Here is a 27,201-nt window from a genome sequence, read left to right on the forward strand (position 1 = left end):
TTGCAATTCGAATGAAATGTAAAACCATATCTTGTTACGTTTCAATAAAACACAAAAAAAAAAAAAAAAAAAATTTCCGACAATTGATGGAGTAATTCACCCGGATTCCCCGCGAAGCAGGTGTCAAAAGTATTCAAGACACTGTAACACGTTGCGAGAGTGTAATGGATGATTCACATACAACTTTTGCAACGCTTTTCTTCAGACATTTGCGTTAACGGATAACTGCTTTCGTATGAGTTCGTTCACATTGAGGCGAATCAAAGCAAAACGATGCAAAATGTTGTGTAACACTCATATTTTAGTAGAGAGAAGAACGCATAGCAAAGCCTTCATTCTGGAAGCCCATTCACACGCAACTTTCCTCGCTTTGCGTAAAATTTCATACTGAAACCATGAAGGGAAGAAAACAACACTTCGCATCGAATACTTTTTATTTGAACGTACCCATACAAAAGCGTACATCGAACTTTTCTTTCAAAACAAATGTCTGACGCAAAGCACCGAAACAGCTCGTTTTCTGGTCCTGCCGTTAAGTTATTCCGAATAGAGTTAACATATTGCTTTCTCCCTAGCAAGGTCAAAATAACTATTACTTTTACTTTTTACACCTCGTTGTTAAGGTATGAATTGTCCATCAAAGTTTGATATTGTAAAAATATGTCGAAATATCGTAAAAGTAAATTGTTAAATATAATAACAATTTTTTGTCTCTACATTTTTATCACAACAATAAAAGTTTCGGTACGCTTTTAGCAATTTCATATCGGAATCAATGTAAATATTGCATTACAAAAGGTTGAAGAAGGAACTAAAATAATCAATTTATTCATTGTGAATGACACATAGAAGGATGAGAAAAACAGAACCCACAATAAGAAGGCATTTCAAAGCGTAAAGAAAGTGAACAAATTTATCTTGGTTTTGTGACAATATTCTTAATATAGACAACTTTAGCTTCCTTTCTAAATACTCGTAACATTGAATTTGTTTAATATGAATTATTAAGTCATTCATTGTGAAAGTATACATAATGGAAGCTACTGGAGATCAGTTAATTTTGGCCACAGGTGGCTATGACCATTCAATCAAACTGTGGCAAGCACATACCGGCCACTGTATACATTCAATGCGCTTTGTGGACACCTCAGTAAGTTCAGGGATATAAATGTATGTTTTAGCCGTTTCTATCTATGTATTCTTACACGCTGGATAGAGTGGCGTTTTACACGAATATAATATCCAATATTTTTTGCAGCAAGTGAACGCACTTGACCGAACCCCTGATAAAACTCGCTTGGCTGCTTGTGGTTACCAATGTATACGCCTATATGACATGGAGACTAGTTGCACGACCCCTGTCATAAACTTTGAAGGTGTACAAAAAAATGTAACACGCTTGGGTTTCCAAGAGGATGGTAAATGGATGTTCACTGCTGGAGAAGACCACCGTGTTCGCATATGGGATATGCTGTCACCTCAACCACACTGCTCACGTGTTTTCGACTGTCAAGCCCCCGTTAACGCCGCGTGCTTGCATCCAAATCAAGTTGAAATCGCAATGGGTTCTCAAAATGGTGGGGTATATTTATGGGATGTTAAATCTGAAGTACACGATCAACTTATACCGGAAGTCGATGCATCCATACAGGATGTGGCAATCTCACCTGATGGACAATATATGGCAGCGGTTAACAATAAAGGGAACTGTTATATTTGGTCTCTAAGCTCGTCGCCAAACCAACAATTGAGTACACTTAGTCCCAAATTAAAAATAGCTGCACATAAACGTTATGTCCTGCGCTGTAAATTTAGTCCAGACTCACGACTGCTTATAACTACCTCAGGCGATGGAACTGCAAGAATATGGGAGACTGAACATTTTACAATGTGGCGTGAATTGAGCGTGGAAAATTATTGGGTGTGGGATGCAGCGTTCAGTGCCGACTCCAAATATGTATTCACCGCGTCCTCGGATGGAATAGCACGCTTATGGAAGCTCCAAACGAAAAACGCGGAACGAAAGTATACGGGTCACACCAAAGCCATTACAGCTTTGTCATTTAAAGATGAGATCGTCTCAGAATAACAGGAAGTGAAGGGGAGTGAAACGAGCGGCACGTCTGAAGCAAGAAATCAATATAATCGCCGCAAAGAAAAGCGAAGTAGTCGAAGTGGTGGAATATGTTGTTTATTCACTGCGTACGTTAATGGTATTTGAAACTCAAATATATACAAGAACAAAGAAAACATGTTTCGTAATATACTTTTTTCGAACGTGGGATTCGATGTTTTCAATTGTAACATTTTTCCCTCAGTTTTATTATTAGCTGCACTGTATTTTTATACATAACAATGTTTTTCTCCTATTTTATTGAAAATGCATGGATAACAAACTAAAATCTAAATCAATAACTAATTAAGTTAAAATTAATAATATTTATAAAACATGGTGAGGCATAGAAATAAAATCTTTAATATTTAATAAAATGTTTAATACAAATGGGAATTTGTTTACGCGATGTATTGAAAATCGGAACCAATTAAAAATTTGCACCTAACTACTATTTAAAGAACCTTATTAAAAATATTTATTCAACATATGGAATGTCTTTAGCTACGTGCCACTCTTTTATCGGATCTGGGTCGTCGCCAAGATTGTAGCCCAAAAAGCAAGTAACATCGGTCGGTTTACAGGTTGGATTGAGCAATAACATAACTTGATTGATTGGAGTTGCCGGACGAAATGGTTTATGCGGAGGCATGGTAACAGCTGTTGGTGGCAACAAGCGCACTTTGCACGGCTGAAAAGAGTAACATTACTTCATTTTTTTTTTGCATATATCATTAGTGGTATTTAGCTAACCTTATGTACACTGGCATCAAATTTAAAATTGTGGATAGGTAATTTACTTTTGTTGCTAACGGAGATAACTATTACTGATATTTCCTTACTGGGGCGATCTTTAGTGAAAGTCAACATTACTTTTACATCGTCATCGTCCCACAGTACGCGATCACCAGCAGCAGGCTCTACCTTATCCAAATCTATCTCAATATCAGCTAAAGCTATTGTTTGACATATATTGGGCGATTCCTCTTTAATATTTTCAATATTAACAGCTTTTAAGATCTCGGGATCTAATGCCTCAGCATCGACACCTTCATATTTCGACGATATTATTAAAGCATCACCTTTCACAGAGCTTTCGTTAAATATTTCCTCTTCAGCTTTTTCCTGTTGGGTTACATTTTCACAATTTTTTTGCAGATCTTTTGAATGTAATAAAGGAATCGGTTTGCATTTTAATTTTTCCTCAGCCAAAGCATTTAAAGTTTGTTTCTCTGGAGTTCTGCAAAAATTAATATTTTAATTATCTACATTTAAATGTAAAATTATACCAGGCTTGTAGTTTTTATATTTTAAAATATATTTGTTTGCTCTGTATACTCACTTTTTAAAGCTGTATACACGTTCTAAGTCCCGCAAAGACGCTTGAAAAAGATCTTCACTCAATTTGTCAATAGTGGACATTTTTCGATGAGAATTTATCTCGGTCTCAATATCTACATCTTGCAAGGCACTAGACACATCCGCTTTGGCACTAGATACAGGTGTGGGTTCTAAGATATTACTGCTAAAAATCTCATTGACGTTTTCAGCTTTTGCCGGTAAATCACTACTTAACGCAGAGCCAATATCTAATAGTGAATCTAAATCATCAAGTGGATTTGAGATAATAGCTTCCCCTTTTCTCTCTTTGAAATTGCAAGTTGCACCAAACATTTCCAGGTCAACAATTGATGAAAATGTAGCAGCGGTTGATGAGGATGCAAGCTCATTTGATTCTTCCCCAAATAAATCTGACAGCAGATCAGTATTTCCAGATTTGAAGGTTTTCTCTGAGGCGTCTTTTTGAACTTTTACATCAGCAGTACTGTCCAACAAAACACCGGCTGACTGTATTTTCGTTGGCGTTCCGACCAAAGTCTTGAATCGCTTTATAACATTTTGTAAGGAGTCATTAATTTCTACAGCTTCAACTATAAAAACACAAAAAAAATTACAAAATCTTTCTGGAAATTAAATCAAAATTAATTACCAATTAAGGATTCGTCGCAGTTTTCCAATAAAGTAGGTAATCGCTCAATTGTGGGTTTATACTTTTTGCATGAATGGTACAATTCCCGCATTACCGACATACTTTCGCTCTGATCGTCGATTTCTTTTCCTTCCGATTCATACATATTTAGCATTTCTACTAACAATTCGACGGTGTTTGTAACTTCTTGTAAAAAGTTTTTATGTTGTATCATAAAATCCATTCGACGGGCATCCTTGTAAAGTAAAAGCAAAAACAGTCATATATAGTATGTATTTCGAATGTAAAAAACTAAACCCAACTCTTTTTTACACGGATTTGAAGTTACACAGTTGAAAAAAAATGTAATCTAGTACGGTTTCAAAATCACTGTTTTGTAATTATGTTTGTTTTTGCCACACTTGGCAACATTGCTGAAATGAACATACATAGTAGTAACTGGGAAATCCCCTTATTCAATAACTCTTACCTACACATTCTGTTCGCATGTTATTTTCATTGCTGGAATGGATATCTCCAGCGGTGATGCCGACTTTAGTCCAGTTCATCGCAAACAATTGCGCTTGTTATCAAGTAGCGACGAACAATTATGTAGTTATGCAAATATTCTTTCTTTATTTCTATTTTAATTTTTCTGGATTAACAAATTTATTTTGTTTTTTGCTTGCTCTACCAATTTTTCACCTGTATGAAGTTTTAAGTTTAATGCTGAATAAAATGACATATGAACACACAATTTGTATGCATATCTGAAATTTTATAGTTTTCAACTTTTTTTACACGGTTTTTCGAAGTATTGCATCTTAAACGGTTTTCAGATGACATGGAACGTATCCCCCATTTTACTATATACGGATTTCTGAGGAACGTATCTACCGTGTAAAAAAAAAAAAAGAGTTGGGTGTACTTCAAAAACTTACTTGTTTCACTCGATTTTGTATTAATAAATTTGCTCGTTTATAATTCTCGGGATCTTTACTGTTAATGAGCATGGATAACATTTTTTCGTCAATGCCGAGCGTACTTTCGCGCTTAGACTCTACAACCGGTGCAGCTGCTTGATCCACTTCGCTTTCTAAGCAGAGCTTTTTATAAACTTCTTGTATTTTGAGTTTTTGAGGATACTCCGCTGTCCATAATAACAGACACTCAATGATCCTCTTTTTAATAGCTGCTGGTGTTTCACCGCCTTGAAATTTTTTTGAAACAAGATAAACGAGTTCATTAAGAAAGCGGAACTTAGCGACTTCGGCTTGAAATTCTGGACCACATTTACTCATGCATTCCTCCAGTAACTAAAACAAATTTAATAAATATTAACTATTCCAATGTAAGTACATAATACGAACGTTTATCGCCCTTGTGGACTCAGTGATATCTTTAGATCGAACTTTCGTCATAATCATTTTTAGCGCTTTGTCTACGAGTGTTGGGTTACTCCGCACGACCATACAAAACATCTGTGAACTTAGTTCGTCTATATTTTCGCGACTGGGGTTTGTCGCTCGATCTTTTTGTGGAAATATACAAATAATGATTATTTATTAGTTTCTATCTTTACTCAAATCAGTTATATATCTTTCATGACACCTCACCTAACATTTCTTCCATTATATTTTCGTTAGTAGTCATATTTACTAATTAAACACTTCTTTCAAACTCTTTAAATTATTTCAGTCTTTATTTTTGCAATGTTCTCTTTATTTTTGCCGATTTCTGTGTGTAATGAATTTTTGACATTTCTTACTGTGACCGAGCACTATATGTATAGCAACTTTCTTTGAACACACCTATCACATTGACATTTATTCAATCGATCCAAAAGAAAATATAATACATATTGCGGAAGATATACACTGAATTTATGAATATACATTTTACAAGTTATACTAAATACGTTTTAATGTGAAGGTTAACGAGAATAATATATGAAGTTATTAGATTCAAATTAAAATTTTTTGGATTTTATGGAACTATTTTCCGTTTGGTGAAAGTTACGAAAATTGCAATTTAGTCTCTGCAACTTACATTTGTTTCAATCTATGGGTGCATTTACGAGCCGACAGAATGGTGCAGTGGAAGAGGCAGAACAACGTAATTCAACTCATGCCTACAAATATCCTCCTCGATCGGGTAATTTTTTTGGAAGCCATTTTATCATGGGAGGAGAACGCTTCGACACACCCCAACCAGAGTCTTATTTATTTGGCGAGAACGCCGATTTGAATTTTCTTGGCAGTCGCCCCACAGCGTTTCCTTATCCCCCTCCTCAAGCCAGCGAGCCAACTAAAACTTTGAAAAGCCTAGTAAACATACGTAAAGAGTCGGTACGTTTTGTACGAGTTTCACCCGAAAAACAAGAAATAGTATCCGCCAATACACACATAGATAATATTGATGGTAATATTATCACTAACGAACTTGGTGGTTGTGGTGATGGTTCGGCGCAACCCGGAGCTTTCTCTTATAATATCGAGTTCACTTTTGATTCGGATGCCAAATGCGCCATAACAATTTATTACTTTTGTACTGAGGAAGTAAGCCCTAGTGGCGTAACACTTGTGCCACGGGATGGACTAACATCCGAAACGTACCACTATGAAAAAGGTATAAACCAATTCTTCTCTCAAACGAGTCACACCTTCAATCCGCAATTAATTCCTGAGGATGACTTAGTCTACAATCAGACAAAAGAACAATATCCAGTTGCTATACACTGCGTAGTAGAGGAAGGTAATGAAGACTGTCGGCAATCGCATACAACCATATGCGTTATTGATCACCATCCTGAAACAAACAGTTATGTATTAAGAGCTCTTAAACAAAAAATTTTCGTTGATGGCCTTTGTTACCTACTTCAGGAAATATATGGTATCGAAAATAAAGTAATTGAATTTAAATTACTAAATTTCACATATTTCTGATAATTTACTTTATTTTAGGCTGTTAACAAAAGTTCAATCGATGAAGAAATCGATGACCATGGCAGTGAATGTGTTATTTGCATGAGTGAGACACGTGACACTCTTATACTACCTTGTAGACATTTGTGTCTATGTAATTCTTGTGCGGATTCATTACGTTATCAAGCTAATAACTGCCCCATTTGCCGTGCTCCTTTCCGAGCACTTCTTCAGATACGTGCAGTTCAAAAAGGGGTAAGCTCACACACTTTGCATCAAAATACACCCACCTCGGCACCAGGAGAACCAGCTCCATGTGATCAACACATACCGCCCGGCTACATTCCTGTATCACTTATAGAAGCACTTAATGGACCCCCACAGTTTGTGGGTCGACCTCGCCCGAATGACGGTGATATGGCTGATGGGGTAGCTCTCACCGCTTCGATGGTAGTTGAGAATCATAAGGCAACTTCTCCATTAAAACCCAACCAACGACGTTCTAAAATCAAGAAAAATGTCTCAACTTCTACAAACACGAGTGAAGTGGGTACAATTACAGCTACAAGTAGCACAACCAACCCTACCCTCTCTGTAGTAGAAATAACAAATGAGAGTAATGTGTGTAGCTCAGCAAATACAGGATTTGGGGCAGCAGCACAGAAAAAAACACTTCCGGCCGATACAGAAACACAGACGAACTCTAGCAATTCACAAGATAAATTACACATTGTCAATGAACGTCAGAGTTTAAAGGTGCCAAAAATGAAACGCACTTCAAATTCTAATAGCGCAAATTCATCGCCATCGCAAAATGAACTTGACACCGATGACAGTGAAAACGAGAAATTATCGCCACTACTAACTCCCGATAATAAATCCAAATCTACAAATGTTACGCGAAACAAAGAAGTAATTGGAATTAATAATGACAGTGATAATGAGGTTGCTGATGTATTGGAAATGAAATCTACCACTTCATTGAAAAAGAGCGCGACAAGCGGCAATGCTGAGACTGCGGTCGTCAATGCAGATGACTCGGACTATTACACACCCGAAGACACACAGAACTCCATTTTAAGTCCCTTATGTCCTGAAAGGGAACGCGAACGACCCAAAAGTGGAGACAAGTTGGGTAGTCTAAAAGGAAACGCAGGGAGTTTTAAAGGCACCAGCAGCTTAACCAAAAAGAATCTTCATAAAAAATCAACATCAGTTGGTAACATAGTTGGTCCAGGCAACACCACAGCCAACTCTGGCATACCTAGTACTATAGCTGGCGATATGAAGAGCAATGTGAGCTCTCTACCAGGTATTCATTTGCAGGCATTCCTATATATTTAATTTAATTATCCACATAATTACTTTTTTTACGCAGACATGTTAGATAATCCGATAAGCGTTAATACAGCCTCTACACGCAGCTCTAGTGACAGCTATTCGTCGAGTTCGTCAACAAAGCAGCTACTAAGCTCGAATCCAGCGAATACAGCAGCTAATATAATAGTCGATGATAAGACTGCTTTACAAAACGCAGTTAATGTTTAAGTGATTGAAAGTGTGCTATAAGCCACTTCGTATTTAATATATTTATGTCGTACAATACATATACACTATATTGGAGAAGGGAATATCGATTTTTATTTAAAAGGCATATATTCCTCAAAAGCTAAGCTAAAGTAATTGATTCTTATAATAGTGTTCTGACTTATTGCTTTTAACCGTTTTTTACGCATTGCTTTTTTTAGTATGAAATTCTAAATTTTTCATTCTTGTAATTATTACACTTCGAGATTATGCCATCTGATAAACGGATTTTATTTCAATATGTATTGGACATGAACTTTTTTCATATTTTTGACTTATTCGTCATTGTTAGTCTCCTCCGAAGCTTCACCACCACCATCTGCATTCAAATTAGAACTCTCAGGCTCGTTTGTTGCGATGCTATTGTTGTCATTGTTTATATTTTCTGTTTGGTTGGTATTATTGCTTCCTTCAGGGTTAAGGATACGATCGCGATTTCGCAGAGAATGAATACAGGCCAAAAGTCTTATCATAAAAGCCGCTGGTACTGTGATAGTATCTTTAGTTTGCTCCAACATTATTGCATTACGTTTCATGAGCTAAAGATTTTTTTTTTTAATTTCACAAAATTATTTTACAGTAATAATTAATTAAATATACGTACATCTTCAGCTGCCGCCTCATCGAAATTGGCATGCTCCAAAGAGGGAGCCCATATTTTTACATCATAATCTATGCCTGAGCTCGCTAAATAGGGCAGCTCAGGATGAGGTTGTAAACAGTTCACAACATGTTGATCACCTTGCATTAACATGACTAGTTTCCCGGTACGTCGGTCCCATGTAAATATATGTCCGCAATCCGATCCCGACATAACATAGTTATTACCCCAAAAGTTTGCTTCTTTAATCATGGTACGTGCATTTCTATGCCCAACAAATTTCATACGCAGATAATCGAAAAGTCGCTTGTCGAGTTCCGCAAGTTCTTCGTTCAGAGCATCCGCTTCATCGTCACGGAACTGTATGGCTTGCTGACCAGCACTGCTAATATTAGGCGTATCGGTAATGGACATATTTGTCAGTTCTGCTGGAGCATCTATGGTATTTTCTTCTGTAGGTCGACTAATATTATTGACTACAGCCGTTGTAGAGATAGGTTGAGTTGAAATCACCTGCGTTTGAGGCATTGTATTATTTAAGTTAATAGTGCGAGAGTTGTGCAAACGACTAGCAACTCTACGCCAATAAGCGCCTGAAGTAGATGGTGTCGAGTCTAAAGAAACAGAAAGAAAATAATGTTGGGTTATCAACAAATATTATTTCAGTTCTCTTGCTTGTACCGTCTGATGTTTCCCTTGCCACTGCAGCCAAAAGTGTTGCTTGATTTTCCCGATTAAGCTCTTGTGCTTGGCCGGAAAGACCCATTCGTGTTCGTGGATCGTTAAGCATACGGGATATAACCTCTGTCATCCGACTCATTATGTTCGCTTGCAATTGCGGACGCACCTGCCCAATTTCCACTCGGCCTCTCGGGTAGTTCTCAGGACGCGCGTCCGGTCCTGTGTCGGACCAATCACCACGCAAGCGCAATCTTCGCGTAACTTGTTCGGCCGTTAAAGTGGGAGGAGGAGATGATCTATTGACGTCAGCTGTTCGCCCCTTTTCGTACAGCTCATTTACGTCTACACCGTCACGACGCAAATTAAATAGATACAAATACTCGGAAGAATAACTCACCAGTAGTTCAGACTCTTCGGGGCTGTATGTAACGCAAGTTATGCGATATTGTCGTTTCGTCATCATGGGAATTGGATAGGCTTTAATCGGCTTAGTATGCCTCTCAGTAGTGGGTATAGAGCTATCGCTAAAGTCAATGACCGACAGGTAACGTCGATCATAGACTCGTACAATCGCGTCAGAACTACCGACTGCTACATAGTAGTTACTGATGGGCGACAAATCCATGGCATTAACCGCTGATGGGCTGAATATAAGTATATTATCTTTGCAGCATGTCTTATGACAACTCGATATCTGACGTAAATCGAAAAGACGAACTGTACCGTCCTCCCCGCAGCTTAAAAATGACTTGGGCTCTGAAGGTATGGTTAGTACTTCATATGTTGTACCACTTTTGTGACAATTAAAAAAACTCAATTTAGCCTCATTCTCACTATGTTCGTATAAGGGCTGCATAGGAGCAGTCTCTCTCGTAGAATCAGCGCCCGGGATCACAGTGTTAACATTATTTAATAACGGTGTATGCTGCCGACGCACATATGGAGCTAACAACTCGGTATGCAATACAATGCCATCTCCAGAACACGATACTATCGAATGACCATTCGACTGTGGCATAAACCGTGCACTAAAAATGTTTGCCCTGTGAGCCGTTTTATATTTCAACAGTACCTCTTGACTATGTGGGTTCGTTATAGCAATGCACTGATCATCGCTACCCGACAACAAATATTCGCCCGTGCTGCTCCAACTAACAGTATTCACACAGCCAGAGTGCACATGCAATCGGCTCATCAAACCCAAACGTTGCACATAGTCCAGCGAGTCTGAAAGTTTGGATCATTTTAGAAAGTTTGGCAAATAGAATGATTTATTAATATATGTACTTATATTTACCTTTGGTACTCGCAATGTAGTTATGAGTGGCAGTTCGTGTTGAATTCAAACTTTGATTATTATAAACACTTCTAAAGACGCTGGTCTTGTTCAACCGCTCGCGAGACATTCTATGTAGCGTCACCAAAATCACCTTGCGTGTTCGTTTTAGTTATGTAGGCACTTCTTGGAGAAAGAGATGGGCTATAAAGATCCTTAAAGCAGTAGAACCATGCGATAACTTAGAGGATTATTAAAAATGTCTTTTTATCGTACTTTACCAACTTTTATTGTTTAGCACTATAGCCTTCTTAATATACATATGTATGTATGTGTGTCATATATAAGTAAGTGCCTATGTTATATTCTTACTTTTAGAATATAAGGTGCAAATGACGCTACGAATCTAAACTAGACCTTATCTTTTGCTATAAACAAAAACTGTGACTAGGAATATATATTTGTATCTATGCACTTATGTGTGGACATACATACATATATAGAAATTGAAGAAATAAGATAATCAAATATTACATATTTCTATATATAACTTAAATGTGCATACATAAGTACGTATACGTTCACATTAAATGGGAAACAATTTTTGCTTAGAACACACATGCTTAATTAAATTTTTTTTTTCGAGATTTGTTTTTTATATGGATTTTAAGATTGCCACGGAAGATGTTAGGTTTCAGATTATACTTTGTGATCAAACGCCTTTAATAGTTCATCTAATTCGAATATTTAAAATATGGCTGTACAAACTTACTTGCATGCATACATACATACATACAGTATGAATGTACATATGTAAATATATGTAGAATTAATCAATAAAAGAAAGTTCCTTGACTGTATATTTCAAAAATTTTTCTACATAATATATATAAATTTCACAGATGAGTTTACAAGGCCTTATCTTGCAAAAAAAAAGAAGCTCCTCGGTATTTATTAATTGTGAAAAATTTTGAAAGGCACCTGTAAAGAACTAAATGTTTCTACGTATTGTCTTTACTAAATGTACTTGCTTATATACATATGTATGTACATACAGATGTATATTTTAACAATTGGCGACAAAAATGTGAAATATGTAGCTTCCTGCTCTTTTAATAACCAAACATGCAGATCTTAGATGTATTCACCCGGGTAAACATTTCAAGACCAATCACTATACACACATACATACATACTTACAATTTTGAACGTTTATGCCCTCAACTATTTTTAATTATTTTACCCTTTTACAATTTAAATGTTTTATAAAAAATTATATATAAATTATTACACTCGAAATTTATTTTCACTCTCCCGCAATTACAAAAAAATCCGTTGTTTATAAAAATTTGATAGTTCAAACGTCCGCAATGATTACAGCAAATGCTTGTCAAGGTTATTATTAATTTTCACAGTGTACATTTTTATAAGATTTTAGTAGAAAAACACCGAATTATTAAAATATGCCTTAATATTTCATTATTTTGTCACTTTTCGCAGCAATTAACCTGCTCTTAGCACATCGCGGTATGTTTTCCAAATATTGTGCTGTTCGTTTTTCTTTCCCCAGTCCCAGAAATTCCCAAATTGTATAAATTTTTTCTTTGTTTTTATGGCTCCTTGTCATTTCATGAAAATACGTCTTCTTATTACTTCACACACTACATGCAAACAGGCTTATTTTTTAGTGTTTGCTTTTCCATTTTCTATTTATCCTATTGATTTAAAACTTTTGTTTACATCGCTCTTTCGCTTTCGTTTGCCATTTTTATTTTGCTAACGTCATTTGGTTACTTATAAATATTGCAAAATATAAGAAAATTGGCAGCCCTATAAATTCACATTTTGCTGATGTCCCTTTAGGCATATTCGTTAATAAAAAAACATTTGCTTTACTATATGTTATTACATTTGAGCTTCTCTCTTGTTACTTTTGTAATTATCAAAGCATGAGCTGCAATTATGCTGATAACCTGTCACCGTATGGTAATAAAGGTATTTTGGGCTTACCGGAGGTAAGTCTGAATTGCATTAAAAAATACATTCTTATAATTCTCATTAATTAAAGTAGGAATTCGATAGTGCAGAATCGGTGGAGAGAAAATGTGAAGAATTAGTGGACTGGATTCTGGCGGCGAGAGGGCGTGTAGTGGTGCACACAGGAGCAGGCATAAGCACCAGTGCTGGTATACCCGATTTTCGGTAAGACGTCCAAAAATTGCATTATTTCATTTGCAATTAAAACCTACATTTTTGCAGTGGGCCAAAAGGAGTATGGACCTTAGAAAAAAAAGGTGAAAAACCTAAAATAAATGTATCGTTCGAAGATGCCATTCCTACAAAAACACATATGGCGTTGAAATCATTGTGCGAACAGGGTTTTGTGAGATTTGTAATTAGCCAAAATATCGATGGACTGCATTTGAAGTCGGGTTTGTCACGCCAGAACTTAGCAGAACTTCATGGCAATATGTTTATAGAACAATGTAGCAAATGTAGGCGGCAGTTTGTACGGTTGACTGCAACGAAAACAGTGGGCCAGAAGCCATGCGGTGGGGTATGTCGATCAAGCGAATTTGGTCAAGCCCGTTCATGTCGTGGCGGCTTGCTTTTGGATAATGTTCTTGACTGGGAGGCTGATCTGCCAGAGCGCGATTTAGATATGGCTTTCATGCATTCCACGTAAGACATTAGTTAAAATCGTAAAAATACATACTAACTACATACGTATCTTGTCGTTAAAGTCTAGCCGATGTAAATATAGCACTGGGCACAACTCTACAAATCATACCAAGTGGGAACTTGCCACTGAAAAATAAGAAATACGGTGGCAAAGTAATTATATGCAACCTTCAACCTACTAAACATGTGTGTATATATATAAAACGTATTATTTTGTTTCCTTTTTTAATTAAATATTTAATTTTAGGATAAAAAGGCTGATCTGATAATATCTACGTATGTGGATGACGTTTTGGAGAAAATCTGTAAACGTTTAGGCATCGAAATATCCACTTATAATGCTTCAGAAGACCCCACCAAAGCACCAACTGCCGAAAACTCTGAGTGGACTATACCGGGACATACTGTCAAAGAGTTGGAAAAAGAATATAATGCAAAATTAAAAACTTTCAAAACGCAACAGAAGCAGAATACTGACCCTCCCAAATCCATAACGAAAGTGATGAAAAATAAAAAGCGCAAGCACGAAAACTAATGATGCTCTTTGCCTATTATAAGAAAACCTCAAGCCGAAATCACGCTAAACTTACAGTCCAACATACTCATCCAAAATATTGAGCGCATTTAATAATAACTGCTAAAGCATTCGAATATAGTGCATAAGACATGCAGTTAATGTAAGCAAAAAGCATTGTAACATTATTTTGTCGAATATTTTCCCCTGGAATCGGTTAAGATATTAAATACGCATTTGTAGATGTTTTAATATACAATTTTTCATTTTAATTTCTCGCTTCAATTTGTGTACAAAAATCATAATACATACAAACATTAAATGTCATTTAAAAATAGTATTATTACAAATATGAATATCGGCATATTGCCAAATATAAAATGTTACTCTTAAAATACAATAAAAAAATTTATAAAATATCTTTTGCGCAATTCTTGTTCACAATTTTAGTCTTAATTGAGAAAATGAAAATATTTCATAGCAATAAAATAGACGATTTAATATTAGCCGCCTTATTCGATTATTAAGAACATCGATTGTAGTGTATAAAAATAATGTCAAGAACATCAATACAGGTGGTCCATTGTATGTGAGAAGTGTGGAGGTTAAGGTAAATGCGCATCTGAGGCAAATTACAATGCATCTAAACTTTTTTTAGCTCAACTGAGTACCGTTATTTTTTGTACTCCCATTACTGGTTGTACCCGAACTTTTTTATTTAATTGCATATTGTCCGAATGTCGATTAAAACATCAAAATATTGCTTAACAACTACTTGTTTGATTAACAACTCTACAAAAATTGAATTCCGCTACTTTATTGTGTTTTATTGGTTATACAGGATGTGTATGTATGTATATATATATATAAATATACATACATATATATATGTATGGATATTTGTATTTGTTATTTCGCATTTCCAATTCGATAATAATATAGCTTTGTAGCATATTAATTTATAAAATATCCACCTTTCTACCTTTCTTTAGGTTCATGTGATATATTTAGAAGAATACTTGTAGATATCTACGCTTGATTATCGTTAAAATTCTCCTTATTTGATTCATGAAGACTTTAGAATTAGATTTTCTATGGCTAAAACTGCGCGATCTTCAAGTACATAGCACTCTACAATTTACTCTATTCTCTGTATGGTTTCAGGTTCGCAAAACAAACAGCATAACTTGAAAACAACGTTGAGGAAGGCATTTAAAAATATGCAATATATGCATGTGTTCATACATACATACACACATATGCATACCACATGGGTTTTTAAATTTCCAATTTTATGAATCCAATATCTTCTCCCGGTTTTAGGAAGTGCATTCGACTTGTGTGCACCGCGGTTATTCACTTCTAATAAAAAGAAATGAATTTTCACTTTTTGGCAATTGAACTAAGATCTACATACGTTTGTACGAATTTAAGATATATATAATTCAACTATTTCATTCAGCATTTTTATTATTCATTTATCTTTATTTAGAAAATCATTGCTTATTTTTACGCTTAGTTTTCTTATCTGTCATAGTCCAACAATTATTGATTAAATACCAATTATGGGTGCTCCAAAGGCTACGGAACGCTATACAAGCGCGTCTACAATATAGAATTATAGTATTTTTTATGATTTATCTTGTGTATACACTCGGACGCTCGAGTTTGATTGAACGTTCATTGCCTTGCATTTAAGTTTCTTTCGAAGTATTTTGCAAATTCTACCGCTATGTTTATTATAGATACTATTTAACTAATTTGCTGCTATGGATAACTGATCTATCCGAAATTGATGAAATGCAATTTTTACATATTTTTTAAGCATATATGTATGTGTTTTTGTTTATTATATTTAAATGATTTCTTATTCAATAATTTAGTAAATATTATTTATATGTATGTATATATATATAAAGAATTTCCCGTTTAGAACAGTAAAACGATTTTATGGTAAGAACTTTTGGTGTTGCTTCTCCAATTTTATTCAATACTTAAAGTTAATTTTACGAGTAGATATCATTTATAAATAAGAAACTACTTGCATACATATATGTACAGATAAATCAAAAATTTTAACAAAATTTAAATTAATTAGAAATTCTTTAAAATAGCTCACACATTATATACTACTTTGTATATTAAATATATACAAAAAAAAGAATACAAATTTACAAAATACAATAAACATCGCCGTAGGCGTATTTAATCTTTTTTAAATATGATCACCGTAAACTTCACTTAATATATTTCATATGTTTATAAACTCTTTTAAGTGTAAAGGGGTGCACCTGTATGGGTGTGCGCATTTTGTAATGAAATTGTGTATTTATAATTAAGTAAGTAAAAATCGGTATGAATAAAACTAAGAATGGTTTGAAATGGCAATATGTGCATAAAATAAAAATCTAAAAATATATATATAACCTCTCAATGCTGGTGAAGTTATCGCTGCAATTATAAAAATCAAATTTGGAACCAGATTATTTCTCCAATTATTTAGGGGTTTTAAATCCCTTTAAAAATATAGTTTTTTTACGAGTATTTTCTATGTGCTACACAAATGGCAACTTGAAATTGCTCAGCACCAACGTGACGAAGCAATTAAACAGTAAAGTTACGTGTTCAAAGAACACAAATAGGACGCAAGATATATAAAAGCAATCATTGCAACTCAATATTTCTATCCCACATGAACTGTTTATAAATGAAGAAGTGGGAACTGAGTAAAGCACTAGCGCATGAATTTCTGTCGACTGCCGCTTTGTCAATTCTTGCAAACTCCGGCGGTGTTCACGGGCGATGCGGCTATTGGTGTTGCGCCGTTTGGCAGCTTAACGCTATTAAGACTACTGCTGCCGATATTCGCCAAATTATTATACTTCGTTGGGCCAGATGTCTTCAGTAGAATAATCTTCTGATTCAAGTTGTTCGCCGTGTTGTGATGTTGAAGTGGTTGCTGCTGTTGTAGATGGTGTGCTTGTTGGTGCAACAGTGTGCTATTGCCATGATTGATTAAATGTGAAGCAGCGTTCGTTACTGTGTGTAGAATATTGCTTTGATTGCTGCCACCAGTTGCTATTAAATTTACTCCAACCCCACTTGTTGTCAGTTTTTTTGTTAAACCCAACGACGTACTAGATGCTGTATTTCCTAATTGATGCGTTGGTGCAGGTGTTATTGTTACGGTACTAGGAGCTAGTGCATTCATAGCTGCGGTTTGTGTGGATGCAGCTAACGAGGATGCCGGCACGATTGTTGTCACACCGTTTTCATGTTGTATGGTATTGTTATTGTAGATTGCACGAGATGTAGTTAATGTCGCTGATGTTACCTTGCTGTGAGAATTATTAGCAACCGAATTTCCTACTGATATGGTAGATATTGTAGCGGGGGTGACTGGAGATATTTTTAAGGATGGTGCAGCCGAACCAATACGCGACACCTTAAATAAATATTAATTTTGAGTTATTTGATTTTTCCCTATACCAAATAATTTATACATACATTAGTTGCTGATTGTTGTTGTTGTTGAAATTGTTGCTGCACAGCCCCAGCACTGGAATTTGCCATCATAGCCAAATGTTGTTTGCGATTCTGCAATAATTTTGCAGCTACCTCATTACCAGTAAGCATTAAATTTTGAGGTTGACCATGTATCTGGACGCCACTTGCCAAAAACATCGTATGCACATTACCTATTGCTGCACGAGCTGCCAGTTTTTTCTCTGTGTCCTCCTGCTAAACACATATTTTTAATAATAATTGCGACAACCCGTATTCGTAACAATATATACATATGTACATATATGACTTAATGAAAAATTTAATATAATATTCGAAATGGAACTTACCAGAGGACTTGCCGATTTTCTATCCTGCAGATTTTCGTCGAATCCAGAATCTGAGGAATTGTCACTAAACTTTGGTGCAGTCGAGGATGATGAGGAAGAAGCAGCCGAAGAGTTGGAGCATGTGGATGTTGGTGAGGAACCGACGGGATAGTATTGTGTACTCTGCTGATTGGACCCGCCAGTTATTGGCTTTGAGACCACATATGATTTTGTCACGTTTCGCATTACTGGTTTTATATCCTGGAAATCGCCAGCCTTAATACGCTCCACAGTCGCTGACAAGACTGGTGAGGCTGTGGACGTGACACCAATTTTTTCCAAAGAATGCTTGAAAATTTTTCCCGCCTTTATTTTATGTAAAAGCCTATTGCCCCCGATTATATTTGTTGTTGGTAAGGGTGGGGAAATTGTAGTAACCTTGGCAGTTGAATGCCGTGGCATTTGCGCACTCACAGATGCTGCATTGGAAGGAGAAATGCTCGATATGGCAGATACATTTGTGGTATTTATTGCAAGGGGTAATGGTGTGGAAACAATATTTGAGTTGCTTCCAATCGATATTGCTGATGAATGCGGTGTTGAGCCACTGTGATTTGCAATGTTTGTGCTGCTTTTAATTATAACGGGAGTGTTTGTTGATACTGCCAGAGATTCAGTCTTATTTGAGGAATTTATAATATTATTATTAACAGCGAGATCCACTTGAGGAAAACTTTCCGACTGTCGTTTGAAGAACAAATGATGCTTCTTCAATACTGGTGTATGATTGGTTTTCATTGCATTCACTGGATTGGGCAATGGAGGTGGACAAACGCTAGCCACCGATGGCGCAGATAATTGAACTACGGCTGGCATTGTAGCGATGATTGTCTTTTGCAAAGTAGATGACAGCTCCTCATTGGTCGATGACTTGGTCTCAGTATGCAAAATTTGCGAGCGTTTATGTTCTGAGCAGACTTCAAATTTTTCAATATCGAGTAGTATTGCTCCAGCTAACGATGGGCACACATACATCATGCCACAGCAAGTCTTACGTTCTTGCCATTCCGTCTCATCAAAGAATTGTGTTTTATCATTGACAAGTTTTAATGTGGACCGATTTCGAATAGGAGGCATACATTTACGTCGTTGGCTTCCTGTTTTTAGTGGACTCTTAGAGTGATTATTGGAAACATTACTAATATTATTGGCCCTTCGGGAGGCACGGTTTGCAGATGCACGAGTTTGTGTTTGAAATTGCACTGTTGAATTATTTACGTTTACATTTCCTCGTTTCGAATCGTAAACATCTCCGCCTTCGCCGATATCTTCATAGTCGCTATCCATTGAATCAAGTGTTGCAGAAAACAAATGTTGGTCGTTCCATGTTTTTAACTCAGAGACAGAAGATCGTCTACATTCATCAGCTTTCTTTTCGGAGCAGGCACCGGCGCCTAATTTGTTTTTTTTACTCTTTTTAAATATTTTGGAAAATTTTTCGGGAATGAGTGACTTTGAATTGGGTGCTCGTCGAGAATTTGTATTATTACTTGAAGCACTATGCGCTGTAGTTTCCGAATCGTCTCGACTTTTTTTGTGTTTTGAAATGGATTTCGTTCCGGGTCCCGCACGAGCGTCAACCACCTATAATAATTAATTTTAGATAAACAATTACATTTACTGAGTAATCAAAAAGAAAATAAGTAATTTTTATTAATAGATATTAAACTTACATGTCCCCAATGTCGGGTGCTGCCACCAGGAAGCCGTTTAAAACGTTTCACCAGCAAAACACATGCATTGCAAATTTCTCCATGACGAGGATATTTCAAGTTGAAACATTTCATTGAGTCCTGTTCGTATTTACGTGAGTCAGTAAAACGTGAACTACTCGACTTTGCACGACAAATGCAACATCCTTCAGCCGAGCGATAAACTCGTGGTTTGTGAAACGAGAACATTTTATTATATACTTTCCGTTTTTTTGTCTTCAATTTTATTGGACTTTCTTATTTTAACCTCCGGAAACCCGATATGATTTACAAGTTGATTTTACGATGTTTTCGATATCTTTGAGTTACATCTTTTCGCAAAATTACTTAACTGAAAAATAAGTTTACATACATATACACATATTAGCATTGTTTTATATTTGAAATCCAGAAAAACAGTGGTATTCTAGTTTAGAATATATGTATTTTTGAACTCTATTAATGAATTAGAGAAATCTCTTAATAACTTTTTAAAAGCACGGGTAGCAAAACAAGAAGGGATACTTTCCATAATAAACTTTATACAAGTTGATTTAATGCAAACTTCACAAAATTAATTTTATCAAAATGCTGTGAAAATAGTAACTAAGATAATTCTTGACTTATTGTTAGTGCATAATGCAGAAAATATAACAAAAATGTTAACAAAATAAACCTGTGTTTAACAAACGAAAAGCTATAAATGTAAATTTTTCTAACAGGTTACTGACATGAAAAAGCTCCACACTAATTGTAAAAAATACAAAAAAGGTATCTTTAGTTGTCATTCGCTTTTAAATTTGAATATGAAATCGCAACTTTGTTTTGATTTGTGCCGTTTGTCGTCAAGGTGTAAAAAACTTGAGAGCACAATTTGCAAAAAGCGTTGACGCAATCAAGCTTTTATCTCTCTCTCCTTCATTCATTTATTTTCAGCTCTCCTTACCAAACTGTTGAGCTATTTGTCTCTTTTGCTCTTTTAAAACGCACAATACAAATTGTAAATGAAAATGTACACTAGTTAATAAAACATTCTAATCCAGCTATATAATATTTTGATCACAAAATCACATCAGAATTTTTCACAATTGTCGTCGGGAATTCGAATTTATATATGTATGTACCTATTTCTATTGCTAGAATTCTGCCGACTGATATGGACAACAAGTAGCACAATAAAACTACCAGGCTTCGTTGACAATTTAATAATTTTAAATTTAGCATTTTTGCAATGTTTATAATATACATTCAAATATGTATTTACTATATGTACATACAAATTTCTATTCTCGAAATAGTTCACAAGTAAATTAACATTCACACACATGCGTGCAGTATGTTAGATTAAATAGTAGTTGAGCACTGACAGGGTTATATTCTCTTGTGTTTTCGTCATTAAATTGAGCGTTTTGTCCAACTTTTCTCTTGGATCACTTGTCTCTTGCAGTAATTCTCAGTTCTTAAGTTAAGATGTTTAAAATTAGTCCCAATGCATACACAATGCATAAAAAGGTGGTAATGCAAGATGTGAAAAACGGTGCAACACAAGATTGGCAAGTTGCCATGGTTGAAAAACGAAAAGCTGGTTTTCTGTACATACATACGTTCATGAGAATGCATACTTAAGTATGTACATACATATATAAACTCACGAATATCAGCAGCAGAAAAAATGAGAACCCAACAATGTTAGCACAAATGTATGAACAAATTGATGTAATATGAATTTCACCGCAAAAAATTCAAGTATCTACATATGCGTAAAATATATATATATCTATGCATATTTAAAATATATGTACGCTTCAAAATGAAAATATCGCGACAGGTACCAAACTTTTTCTCAATATATACCTATTATTTTATTTAGCGGCTACAATAGTCACTAACACACAATTATGAATTGCCATAACTAAAATTGGATTTTCCCTAGTTTCCACATAAATTCATAAAATATTGCACACACAAACTACGTACCATATTATTCAAATTAACTATTTTTGAGAAATTGTATACTATTTATAGTATTTTTATAATTATCACTTCAAGCAAATAGTAATAGTAACTATTTTAAAACGAATAAGAAATTCACATCCGAACACCACAGCTACTAAGGAAAACTGAATTTCAGAAACTACTCATATATTTGCATCTATACGCAAGTTCTCTTCTGCTTCGACACTGTTGTCCGTCCAATAACTCTCCACTTTACTACCGCCGTTTTAGACTGTTGCGGCAGTTGCGGACCCAAGAAAATGAAATACACAAAAATTCGAAAAGTCGCACAAAGAGGAATGTGTGAATACGAAACGCGTAAAAAGAATAGATGAAACGCGCGCACTCACTACACAGCCTCTGCTATGCGACGGCAAGGTAGATGTATGTATACGAATATCCGGAAACAACAAAATACTCCAATGAATTCACTATATACTTACGTACATATACATATGCTATATATTTATATGTTTATAAGAGTAAAAAACTGAAATGAAGGCACAAAAGCGAACAACTGACAGTGGTTTATTTACTATAGAAAGACATACTCTTTTTTGATTAGTGTCTAAATTATGAACAGATTACATACATACATACATATGTAATTGGTACTTTGTTGTCGCGTGTGTGAAGTTGAGTTGGCATATTTATCAAAGGAAACAGGAAAATACGCGACCAACTCAATTTTATGTATCGTATACGAATTTACGGGGACAGTAAAAAATGTCAAGAATCGTGAGTGGAAAAGCACGAAACATTATCGTTTCTTTTCAGCTTTTTCGCATTCGCTTTTAACAAGTTTTATTTTGTGCTTCCACCAAAGAATGAAATAACAAGAAATGAAACTGATAAGCAGCTGTTCAGGGAGAGTTTGGGGTCGTTCTCTCTCTTCCTCGGCAGAGAAGATAAAGAAACGAAAATGGTAAACATAACAAAAAATGAAATAATATACTACCGAGCAAAGAAGCAATATGAATTCTCACTGAAATATACACGACCAATAAGTGTACGTGATTACAATGCCGTAGCCGTACGAGAATTCTCTCTATTAAGCATTAACAACGCAGACTCGACTTTAGCTTTGCACTCACTCACTTCAATAGGAAAATGTAAACGTATATAGACAACTTTTGGCCTTTGGGTGGTTTTCACTTGTCCAATGTCAGTTTCTTCAAATACACACATTTGTAGGCATATACACATACACATATCTTATACACTTCCCTACAACCATCCGCATATTTTGTATCACTATTTGTGTACATGTAATGCAATCTTTCATTCCCTCACATTTATGTATATATGTACATATGTATATGTTATTATTGGAGAGATTGTGTGTATACAAACGAATCAGAAAAATGGCGCAAAAACGAGCACATGTATGTATATTAGTCGGGTTTAGATGACAAACAAGTTAATCGGTTTCTCTTTTGCAAGTATTTATTATTCTCGCATACATGCATACATATCCGCATGATTACCTGTTTTTCATATACATATGTACATACTTGGTTCGTATTTAAAATATACATGTATGTCCATTGTACAGATTGTACCAATCAACAGCCTTCAATTGAGAAATCATTGGCGTTTATTTATTTGCATCTGAACTAAGAAGGTAGCTGCCATGGTGACACCTTTTAGGAGCAAATGCTCAAAACCATAATCAACAGTAGCCCCTATAATATATTTTTGTGCATATGTGGTCTTCTACTTATTTCAAGTATTTATTCATACATTATATTCTAATAAGAGTAAAACAATTTAATTTCTGTGTTTTAAGTATGTAGGTATACTACTCTCATCCGCAATGGTAGCAGAGTGGTACCCTTAAGGACTGAAACTACAACCAAACCCACAACAGACCGGTATACGTAACACGAAATTTACTCCCGGATTTACATACATACATACATATGTATGTATATCAGATCAAGGACTGTCAACTATGCAGAATTCCTTAAAATTATTTTCACAAGGTTTTCACCATTGACAATTGCAACCACCACAACAACACACCCGGCTATCTTGGAAAGATGCTATTGATAAGTCGATTACTATTTCTGTTTATATTCTTTCCTCTTAATAATACATATGCACATATCTATTTGCCTGCAAAATATTTACCTCACAACTATACATGTAATATTTATTTTCTCGCAGCCACGCTCTACGCTCTGTTTTCATGCGCGCTCATTGACATTTTCTTTTCACTTCGTTTTTTTTTATCGGTTTTCGCATTTGTTTTTGTTCTATTGTGGCTTTTGACGATAATTCTCTTGAAATGGGCATTTATTAAAGTGTCTCCCTTCAATCCCATTCGTATGTTTTTCCACTGTATCTACCATATCAAATGTAATTGGCACGGATTTTTGGTTTGCAATTTACCTATTCATTTCTTCACTTTGTTTTGTTTGGCTCGTGTTCATTCTCTACAGCTGCATGCAAAAACTGTACTTGCGACGATTCACGACCGACCAACTATTGCGCACAACCCAAGGCGGAACAAACACTAACCTTTGCTACTACACAAATACATGTAAACATCGTTTGCCCGTTGAGGTGTCTATTTGTATTGTATTTGATATGAAATTCTGGCCATTTATGCACACACATTTGTCAGTTAAATTAAATAACGGAAAACACACAAAATACCAATCAATATGTCAAGGGGAACTTTAAAGTTATACACTTTTGCATTTGACCTGACAACTAGAGTGAATTTAAACATTCAACTGTGTTTGCAATATTAGCAGTTTTGAATGTTAGTTAGCCCGATGTTTTCGTTTTTAGGCCAAAGTATTGTTTTACTTTCTACTCTTCTTTCAATAGTGTTGCCAACTTTCCTAATAATGTTAGCCAATGCACAACATTCGCGTTGTAACAATTAGTTGAAAATTGTATTTCGCACTTTTATCAAATACCAAATACGTACAACAAAAATAAAAACATTATTTAAAAGAAATAACGTTCACCGTCAATGGGTACAAAATAAACCTTTTTGTCAATGAACCACTTTTAACAAGTCACAATGTCATTTTAACAGAAGGAAATGTGGACATGTATTCATATGTTATTGATTAAATATTTGGATACGCATGAATATCGTGTCGAGTATAACGGCAACACTACCAGTAACAAACGGCCCTGGCACTTTCCAGTTTTGCGACAAACATACATACACAGGTGCATATTAACAACCGGCCTACAACAATCACCATTAAGTTGGTGAGTTACACGTAGTTTACTTTTGTTTGCACAATGCGCATGTATAACTATTGAAAGCAAATTTGTAATAAAAAAGTAAAAGCTACTTCTCAGCGGTCTTAATATAACGATTATGCACTTAGTTAACTTTAACAACCGCTTTTATGAGCACGTCAAACAAATATGCAAATATCAACATATGTATGTATCTCTAAACGTAAGTATGTACATTGTCACATAAGTTCGTTAAAACATACACATATTGACTAGCAGATTACGCGTAGTCTGACACATGCACATCAAAAAAATAAACTCAAATTCAGTTGATCACAATTTTCAACAGGCAAACGTGGGTAGGTACATAACAACCCAACAAACGAGTCTGTCAATGAGAAGCATATAACACGGGGCTCTCTGTATCCAACTAGTGCTGACGCCAATACTACTAAATATGTATTAAATAACAAGTGACTATGAAGAGCGAGTGGAAACGTAAGATTGAAAATCACATTGAAAGTATGGATAACGCAGCTGAATTGTTTGCTATGTAAAACTTAAACAAAGCACCTTTGAAAATAAACTAAACCGGCTGTAATGCATAATATTTGCAGAACTTACTAATTGCATTTTGTTTAAGTTTTGTATAGTGACTTAGAAATTATTAAGCCTCGCATTTATGTACATACATATACATATGTATGTATTTGCGAATAAACAAGGCAACGTATTCTTACGTTCTCTACACACCCACCTGTACGTACGTAGAAGGAGACTCGTAGGCAAGCTCTGTTATACACACATTTATATATATAAGTGCATATATATGTATATTTATAAGGGTGCTCAGTAGGGCGGGTGTATATAATAAGAAATATTTGGATGCATTTTTTCGTAAAAACTACTTGTATGTACATATTCGGTAATTTTTTAAATTTTAGATAATGTTAAAAATATCTAAAGAGTACAAATAACTTCTGCATTAACTTGCATTTATAATTAAAAGCAACGCTATGGTACATCCAGTAAAATGACGAGACACTTAGGATTTAGCTTTAAATGTACCCCGGAATTGCCGAAAATAATAATTTAAATTACACCAAAAACGAATGTCAGTGCAATAATAAAAGTATTTCAACACATAATTTGGCCATAAACCACAAAATAAAAATCTCACCTGTAACACGAAATCAATTTTTGGTTTTGAAACTTCTTATTTTATGTAAATATTATTATAACTGATTTGTTGAGTATTTCGAGTTCAGTTCATTTAAAATACTTTACAATAAAATTTGTGACATGTACTTTGTGTCATCAAAATTGAAAATTTAGATATACAAATTACACTTATACGCGACCAACACGGAATTACTGCCGTTTCTGATGGAATTCACTACGGAATGAATTTTTAAAATGGTCTGCGCACTCAATACAGAGTATATACTCTTCTCAATGCGTGTTCACTTTTCTGTTGATTTTCGTCTCTCTTTTGGTTTGTTTCTACATTTGGTTGGATTCTTTTATTTCTTGTTTATCAGCTGCTGCCTATCTACCGCAATCTCTATTTGTTTCTTTTGTTATCGCTTTCCTTTACTACTACTTTGTCGAATACGTTCTTTAGTTCGTTTCTACATTTGTTGGGATTCTCTTTTCGCGTACTCGAGAATGATAGCTATATATAAGCGAAAACCAAAATTAATTTCGCTAGTATTGTTATGTCTTGTTCTTGGTTTTTGTTTTCGTTTTCGTTTCTTTTCGTTATGGTCTAATTATGTATTTATAGGTAACTTGTTTTGAACGAAATAGAATTTTCAATGACGCTATAATTAAGTCACTTAAAATAAAATAATAATTAACTTTTATTAAATTGTCCTATTTACTCATGATTTTGTTGCTAAATTGAAAGCAGATTAAAACATACTCAAAACAGAGAACGTATAATATAATATACGTTCTCTGCTCAAAATTTCCAGTCTTATTGAAATATCTGGCAACTACTTATTCCTAGATTCATATATTGTGATTTTTCGCGTTTGGTGTGTTAATAAATAATTAATTGCATATG

At 35.0% G+C, this 27,201-nt stretch overlaps 6 protein-coding genes and 1 long non-coding RNA gene across 19 annotated transcripts; 4 read left to right on the top strand and 3 right to left on the bottom strand.

Moving 5' to 3' along the window:
* Positions 1-893: 893 nt before the first annotated feature.
* Positions 894-2,136, top strand: LOC120774518 (protein LST8 homolog). The gene is made up of 2 exons (XM_040104212.1): positions 894-1,150; positions 1,259-2,136. The coding sequence occupies exons 1-2, from the start codon at positions 1,034-1,036 to the stop codon at positions 2,087-2,089; spliced, it is 948 nt and encodes a 315-aa protein (XP_039960146.1). The 5' UTR covers positions 894-1,033; the 3' UTR covers positions 2,090-2,136.
* A 126-nt stretch (positions 2,137-2,262) lies between these two features.
* Positions 2,263-5,814, bottom strand: LOC120774516 (ADP-ribosylation factor-binding protein GGA3). Its single transcript, XM_040104211.1, has 7 exons — positions 5,699-5,814; positions 5,453-5,613; positions 5,024-5,398; positions 4,104-4,338; positions 3,456-4,044; positions 2,867-3,353; positions 2,263-2,804 (listed from the first exon to the last, which is right to left on the bottom strand). Exons 1-7 carry the CDS (start codon positions 5,733-5,735, stop codon positions 2,592-2,594), a joined length of 2,097 nt encoding a protein of 698 aa, XP_039960145.1. The 5' UTR covers positions 5,736-5,814; the 3' UTR covers positions 2,263-2,591.
* Positions 5,815-5,940: 126 nt separating this feature from the next.
* Positions 5,941-8,637, top strand: LOC120773856 (E3 ubiquitin ligase RNF157). Its single transcript, XM_040103000.1, has 3 exons — positions 5,941-6,988; positions 7,046-8,318; positions 8,385-8,637. The coding sequence occupies exons 1-3, from the start codon at positions 6,146-6,148 to the stop codon at positions 8,552-8,554; spliced, it is 2,286 nt and encodes a 761-aa protein (XP_039958934.1). The 5' UTR covers positions 5,941-6,145; the 3' UTR covers positions 8,555-8,637.
* Positions 8,638-8,800: 163 nt separating this feature from the next.
* On the bottom strand, positions 8,801-12,825 carry LOC120773857 (DDB1- and CUL4-associated factor 6-like). 6 transcript variants are annotated; one of them, XM_040103005.1, is made up of 5 exons: positions 12,660-12,825; positions 11,173-11,355; positions 9,876-11,102; positions 9,198-9,808; positions 8,801-9,132 (listed from the first exon to the last, which is right to left on the bottom strand). In XM_040103005.1, exons 2-5 carry the CDS (start codon positions 11,279-11,281, stop codon positions 8,869-8,871), a joined length of 2,211 nt encoding a protein of 736 aa, XP_039958939.1. In that variant the 5' UTR covers positions 11,282-11,355; positions 12,660-12,825; the 3' UTR covers positions 8,801-8,868. The 6 variants fall into 6 exon arrangements, with proteins under 6 accessions (XP_039958939.1, XP_039958936.1, XP_039958935.1 ...); XM_040103002.1 differs by having other exon boundaries at positions 11,173-11,366; XM_040103001.1 differs by having other exon boundaries at positions 11,173-11,366; positions 12,443-12,825.
* Positions 12,826-13,019: 194 nt separating this feature from the next.
* Positions 13,020-14,619, top strand: LOC120774835 (NAD-dependent protein deacetylase Sirt6). 3 transcript variants are annotated; one of them, XM_040104651.1, is made up of 5 exons: positions 13,020-13,166; positions 13,223-13,353; positions 13,411-13,833; positions 13,896-14,019; positions 14,081-14,619. In XM_040104651.1, exons 1-5 carry the CDS (start codon positions 13,101-13,103, stop codon positions 14,366-14,368), a joined length of 1,032 nt encoding a protein of 343 aa, XP_039960585.1. In that variant the 5' UTR covers positions 13,020-13,100; the 3' UTR covers positions 14,369-14,619. The 3 variants fall into 3 exon arrangements, with proteins under 3 accessions (XP_039960585.1, XP_039960586.1, XP_039960587.1); XM_040104652.1 differs by having other exon boundaries at positions 13,036-13,146; XM_040104653.1 differs by having other exon boundaries at positions 13,036-13,137.
* A 1,910-nt stretch (positions 14,620-16,529) lies between these two features.
* LOC120774832 (factor-induced gene 2 protein) lies at positions 16,530-26,538 on the bottom strand. Of its 6 annotated transcripts, none has more exons than XM_040104644.1 (5): positions 26,314-26,538; positions 19,914-20,283; positions 18,202-19,824; positions 17,855-18,088; positions 17,115-17,792 (listed from the first exon to the last, which is right to left on the bottom strand). In XM_040104644.1, the coding sequence occupies exons 2-5, from the start codon at positions 20,139-20,141 to the stop codon at positions 17,115-17,117; spliced, it is 2,763 nt and encodes a 920-aa protein (XP_039960578.1). In that variant the 5' UTR covers positions 20,142-20,283; positions 26,314-26,538. The 6 variants fall into 6 exon arrangements, with proteins under 6 accessions (XP_039960582.1, XP_039960577.1, XP_039960578.1 ...); XM_040104645.1 differs by lacking the exon at positions 26,314-26,538 and adding an exon at positions 24,321-24,734; XM_040104646.1 differs by lacking the exon at positions 26,314-26,538 and adding an exon at positions 21,909-22,078.
* Positions 25,063-25,760, top strand: LOC120774836. The gene is made up of 2 exons (XR_005705271.1): positions 25,063-25,356; positions 25,483-25,760. It is a non-coding gene; the product is annotated as an uncharacterized LOC120774836 (long non-coding RNA).
* Positions 26,539-27,201: the final 663 nt, after the last annotated feature.

Source organism: Bactrocera tryoni, chromosome 4 (genome assembly GCF_016617805.1).
Source record: "Bactrocera tryoni isolate S06 chromosome 4, CSIRO_BtryS06_freeze2, whole genome shotgun sequence".
Classification (NCBI taxonomy): Eukaryota; Metazoa; Arthropoda; class Insecta; order Diptera; family Tephritidae; genus Bactrocera; species Bactrocera tryoni.

What these genes read in the sequence shown, in the direction of transcription:
- LOC120774835 (XM_040104651.1), top strand. Translation starts at nt 13,101, where the DNA reads ATGAGCTGCAATTATGCTGATAACCTGTCACCGTATGGTAATAAAGGT. An exon ending in GTATTTTGGGCTTACCGGAG is followed by an intron (nt 13,167 to 13,222) that starts GTAAGTCTGAAT and finishes TAATTAAAGTAG; the next exon opens with GAATTCGATAGTGCAGAATC. An exon ending in ATGGCTTTCATGCATTCCAC is followed by an intron (nt 13,834 to 13,895) that starts GTAAGACATTAG and finishes TTGTCGTTAAAG; the next exon opens with TCTAGCCGATGTAAATATAG.
- LOC120774518 (XM_040104212.1), top strand. Translation starts at nt 1,034, where the DNA reads ATGGAAGCTACTGGAGATCAGTTAATTTTGGCCACAGGTGGCTATGAC. An exon ending in TGCGCTTTGTGGACACCTCA is followed by an intron (nt 1,151 to 1,258) that starts GTAAGTTCAGGG and finishes TATTTTTTGCAG; the next exon opens with CAAGTGAACGCACTTGACCG.
- LOC120773857 (XM_040103005.1), bottom strand. Translation starts at nt 11,281, where the DNA reads ATGTCTCGCGAGCGGTTGAACAAGACCAGCGTCTTTAGAAGTGTTTAT. An exon ending in CTACATTGCGAGTACCAAAG is followed by an intron (nt 11,103 to 11,172) that starts GTAAATATAAGT and finishes CCAAACTTTCAG; the next exon opens with ACTCGCTGGACTATGTGCAA. An exon ending in ATGAGGCGGCAGCTGAAGAT is followed by an intron (nt 9,133 to 9,197) that starts GTACGTATATTT and finishes AAAAATCTTTAG; the next exon opens with CTCATGAAACGTAATGCAAT.
- LOC120773856 (XM_040103000.1), top strand. Translation starts at nt 6,146, where the DNA reads ATGGGTGCATTTACGAGCCGACAGAATGGTGCAGTGGAAGAGGCAGAA. An exon ending in TATATGGTATCGAAAATAAA is followed by an intron (nt 6,989 to 7,045) that starts GTAATTGAATTT and finishes ACTTTATTTTAG; the next exon opens with GCTGTTAACAAAAGTTCAAT. An exon ending in CAATGTGAGCTCTCTACCAG is followed by an intron (nt 8,319 to 8,384) that starts GTATTCATTTGC and finishes TTTTTTACGCAG; the next exon opens with ACATGTTAGATAATCCGATA.
- LOC120774832 (XM_040104643.1), bottom strand. Translation starts at nt 20,141, where the DNA reads ATGTTCTCGTTTCACAAACCACGAGTTTATCGCTCGGCTGAAGGATGT. An exon ending in GCACCCGACATTGGGGACAT is followed by an intron (nt 19,825 to 19,913) that starts GTAAGTTTAATA and finishes TAATTATTATAG; the next exon opens with GTGGTTGACGCTCGTGCGGG. An exon ending in GAAAATCGGCAAGTCCTCTG is followed by an intron (nt 18,089 to 18,201) that starts GTAAGTTCCATT and finishes ATATGTGTTTAG; the next exon opens with CAGGAGGACACAGAGAAAAA.
- LOC120774516 (XM_040104211.1), bottom strand. Translation starts at nt 5,735, where the DNA reads ATGACTACTAACGAAAATATAATGGAAGAAATGTTAG. An exon ending in CTGCGACGAATCCTTAATTG is followed by an intron (nt 4,045 to 4,103) that starts GTAATTAATTTT and finishes GTGTTTTTATAG; the next exon opens with TTGAAGCTGTAGAAATTAAT. An exon ending in TTGATGCCAGTGTACATAAG is followed by an intron (nt 2,805 to 2,866) that starts GTTAGCTAAATA and finishes TACTCTTTTCAG; the next exon opens with CCGTGCAAAGTGCGCTTGTT.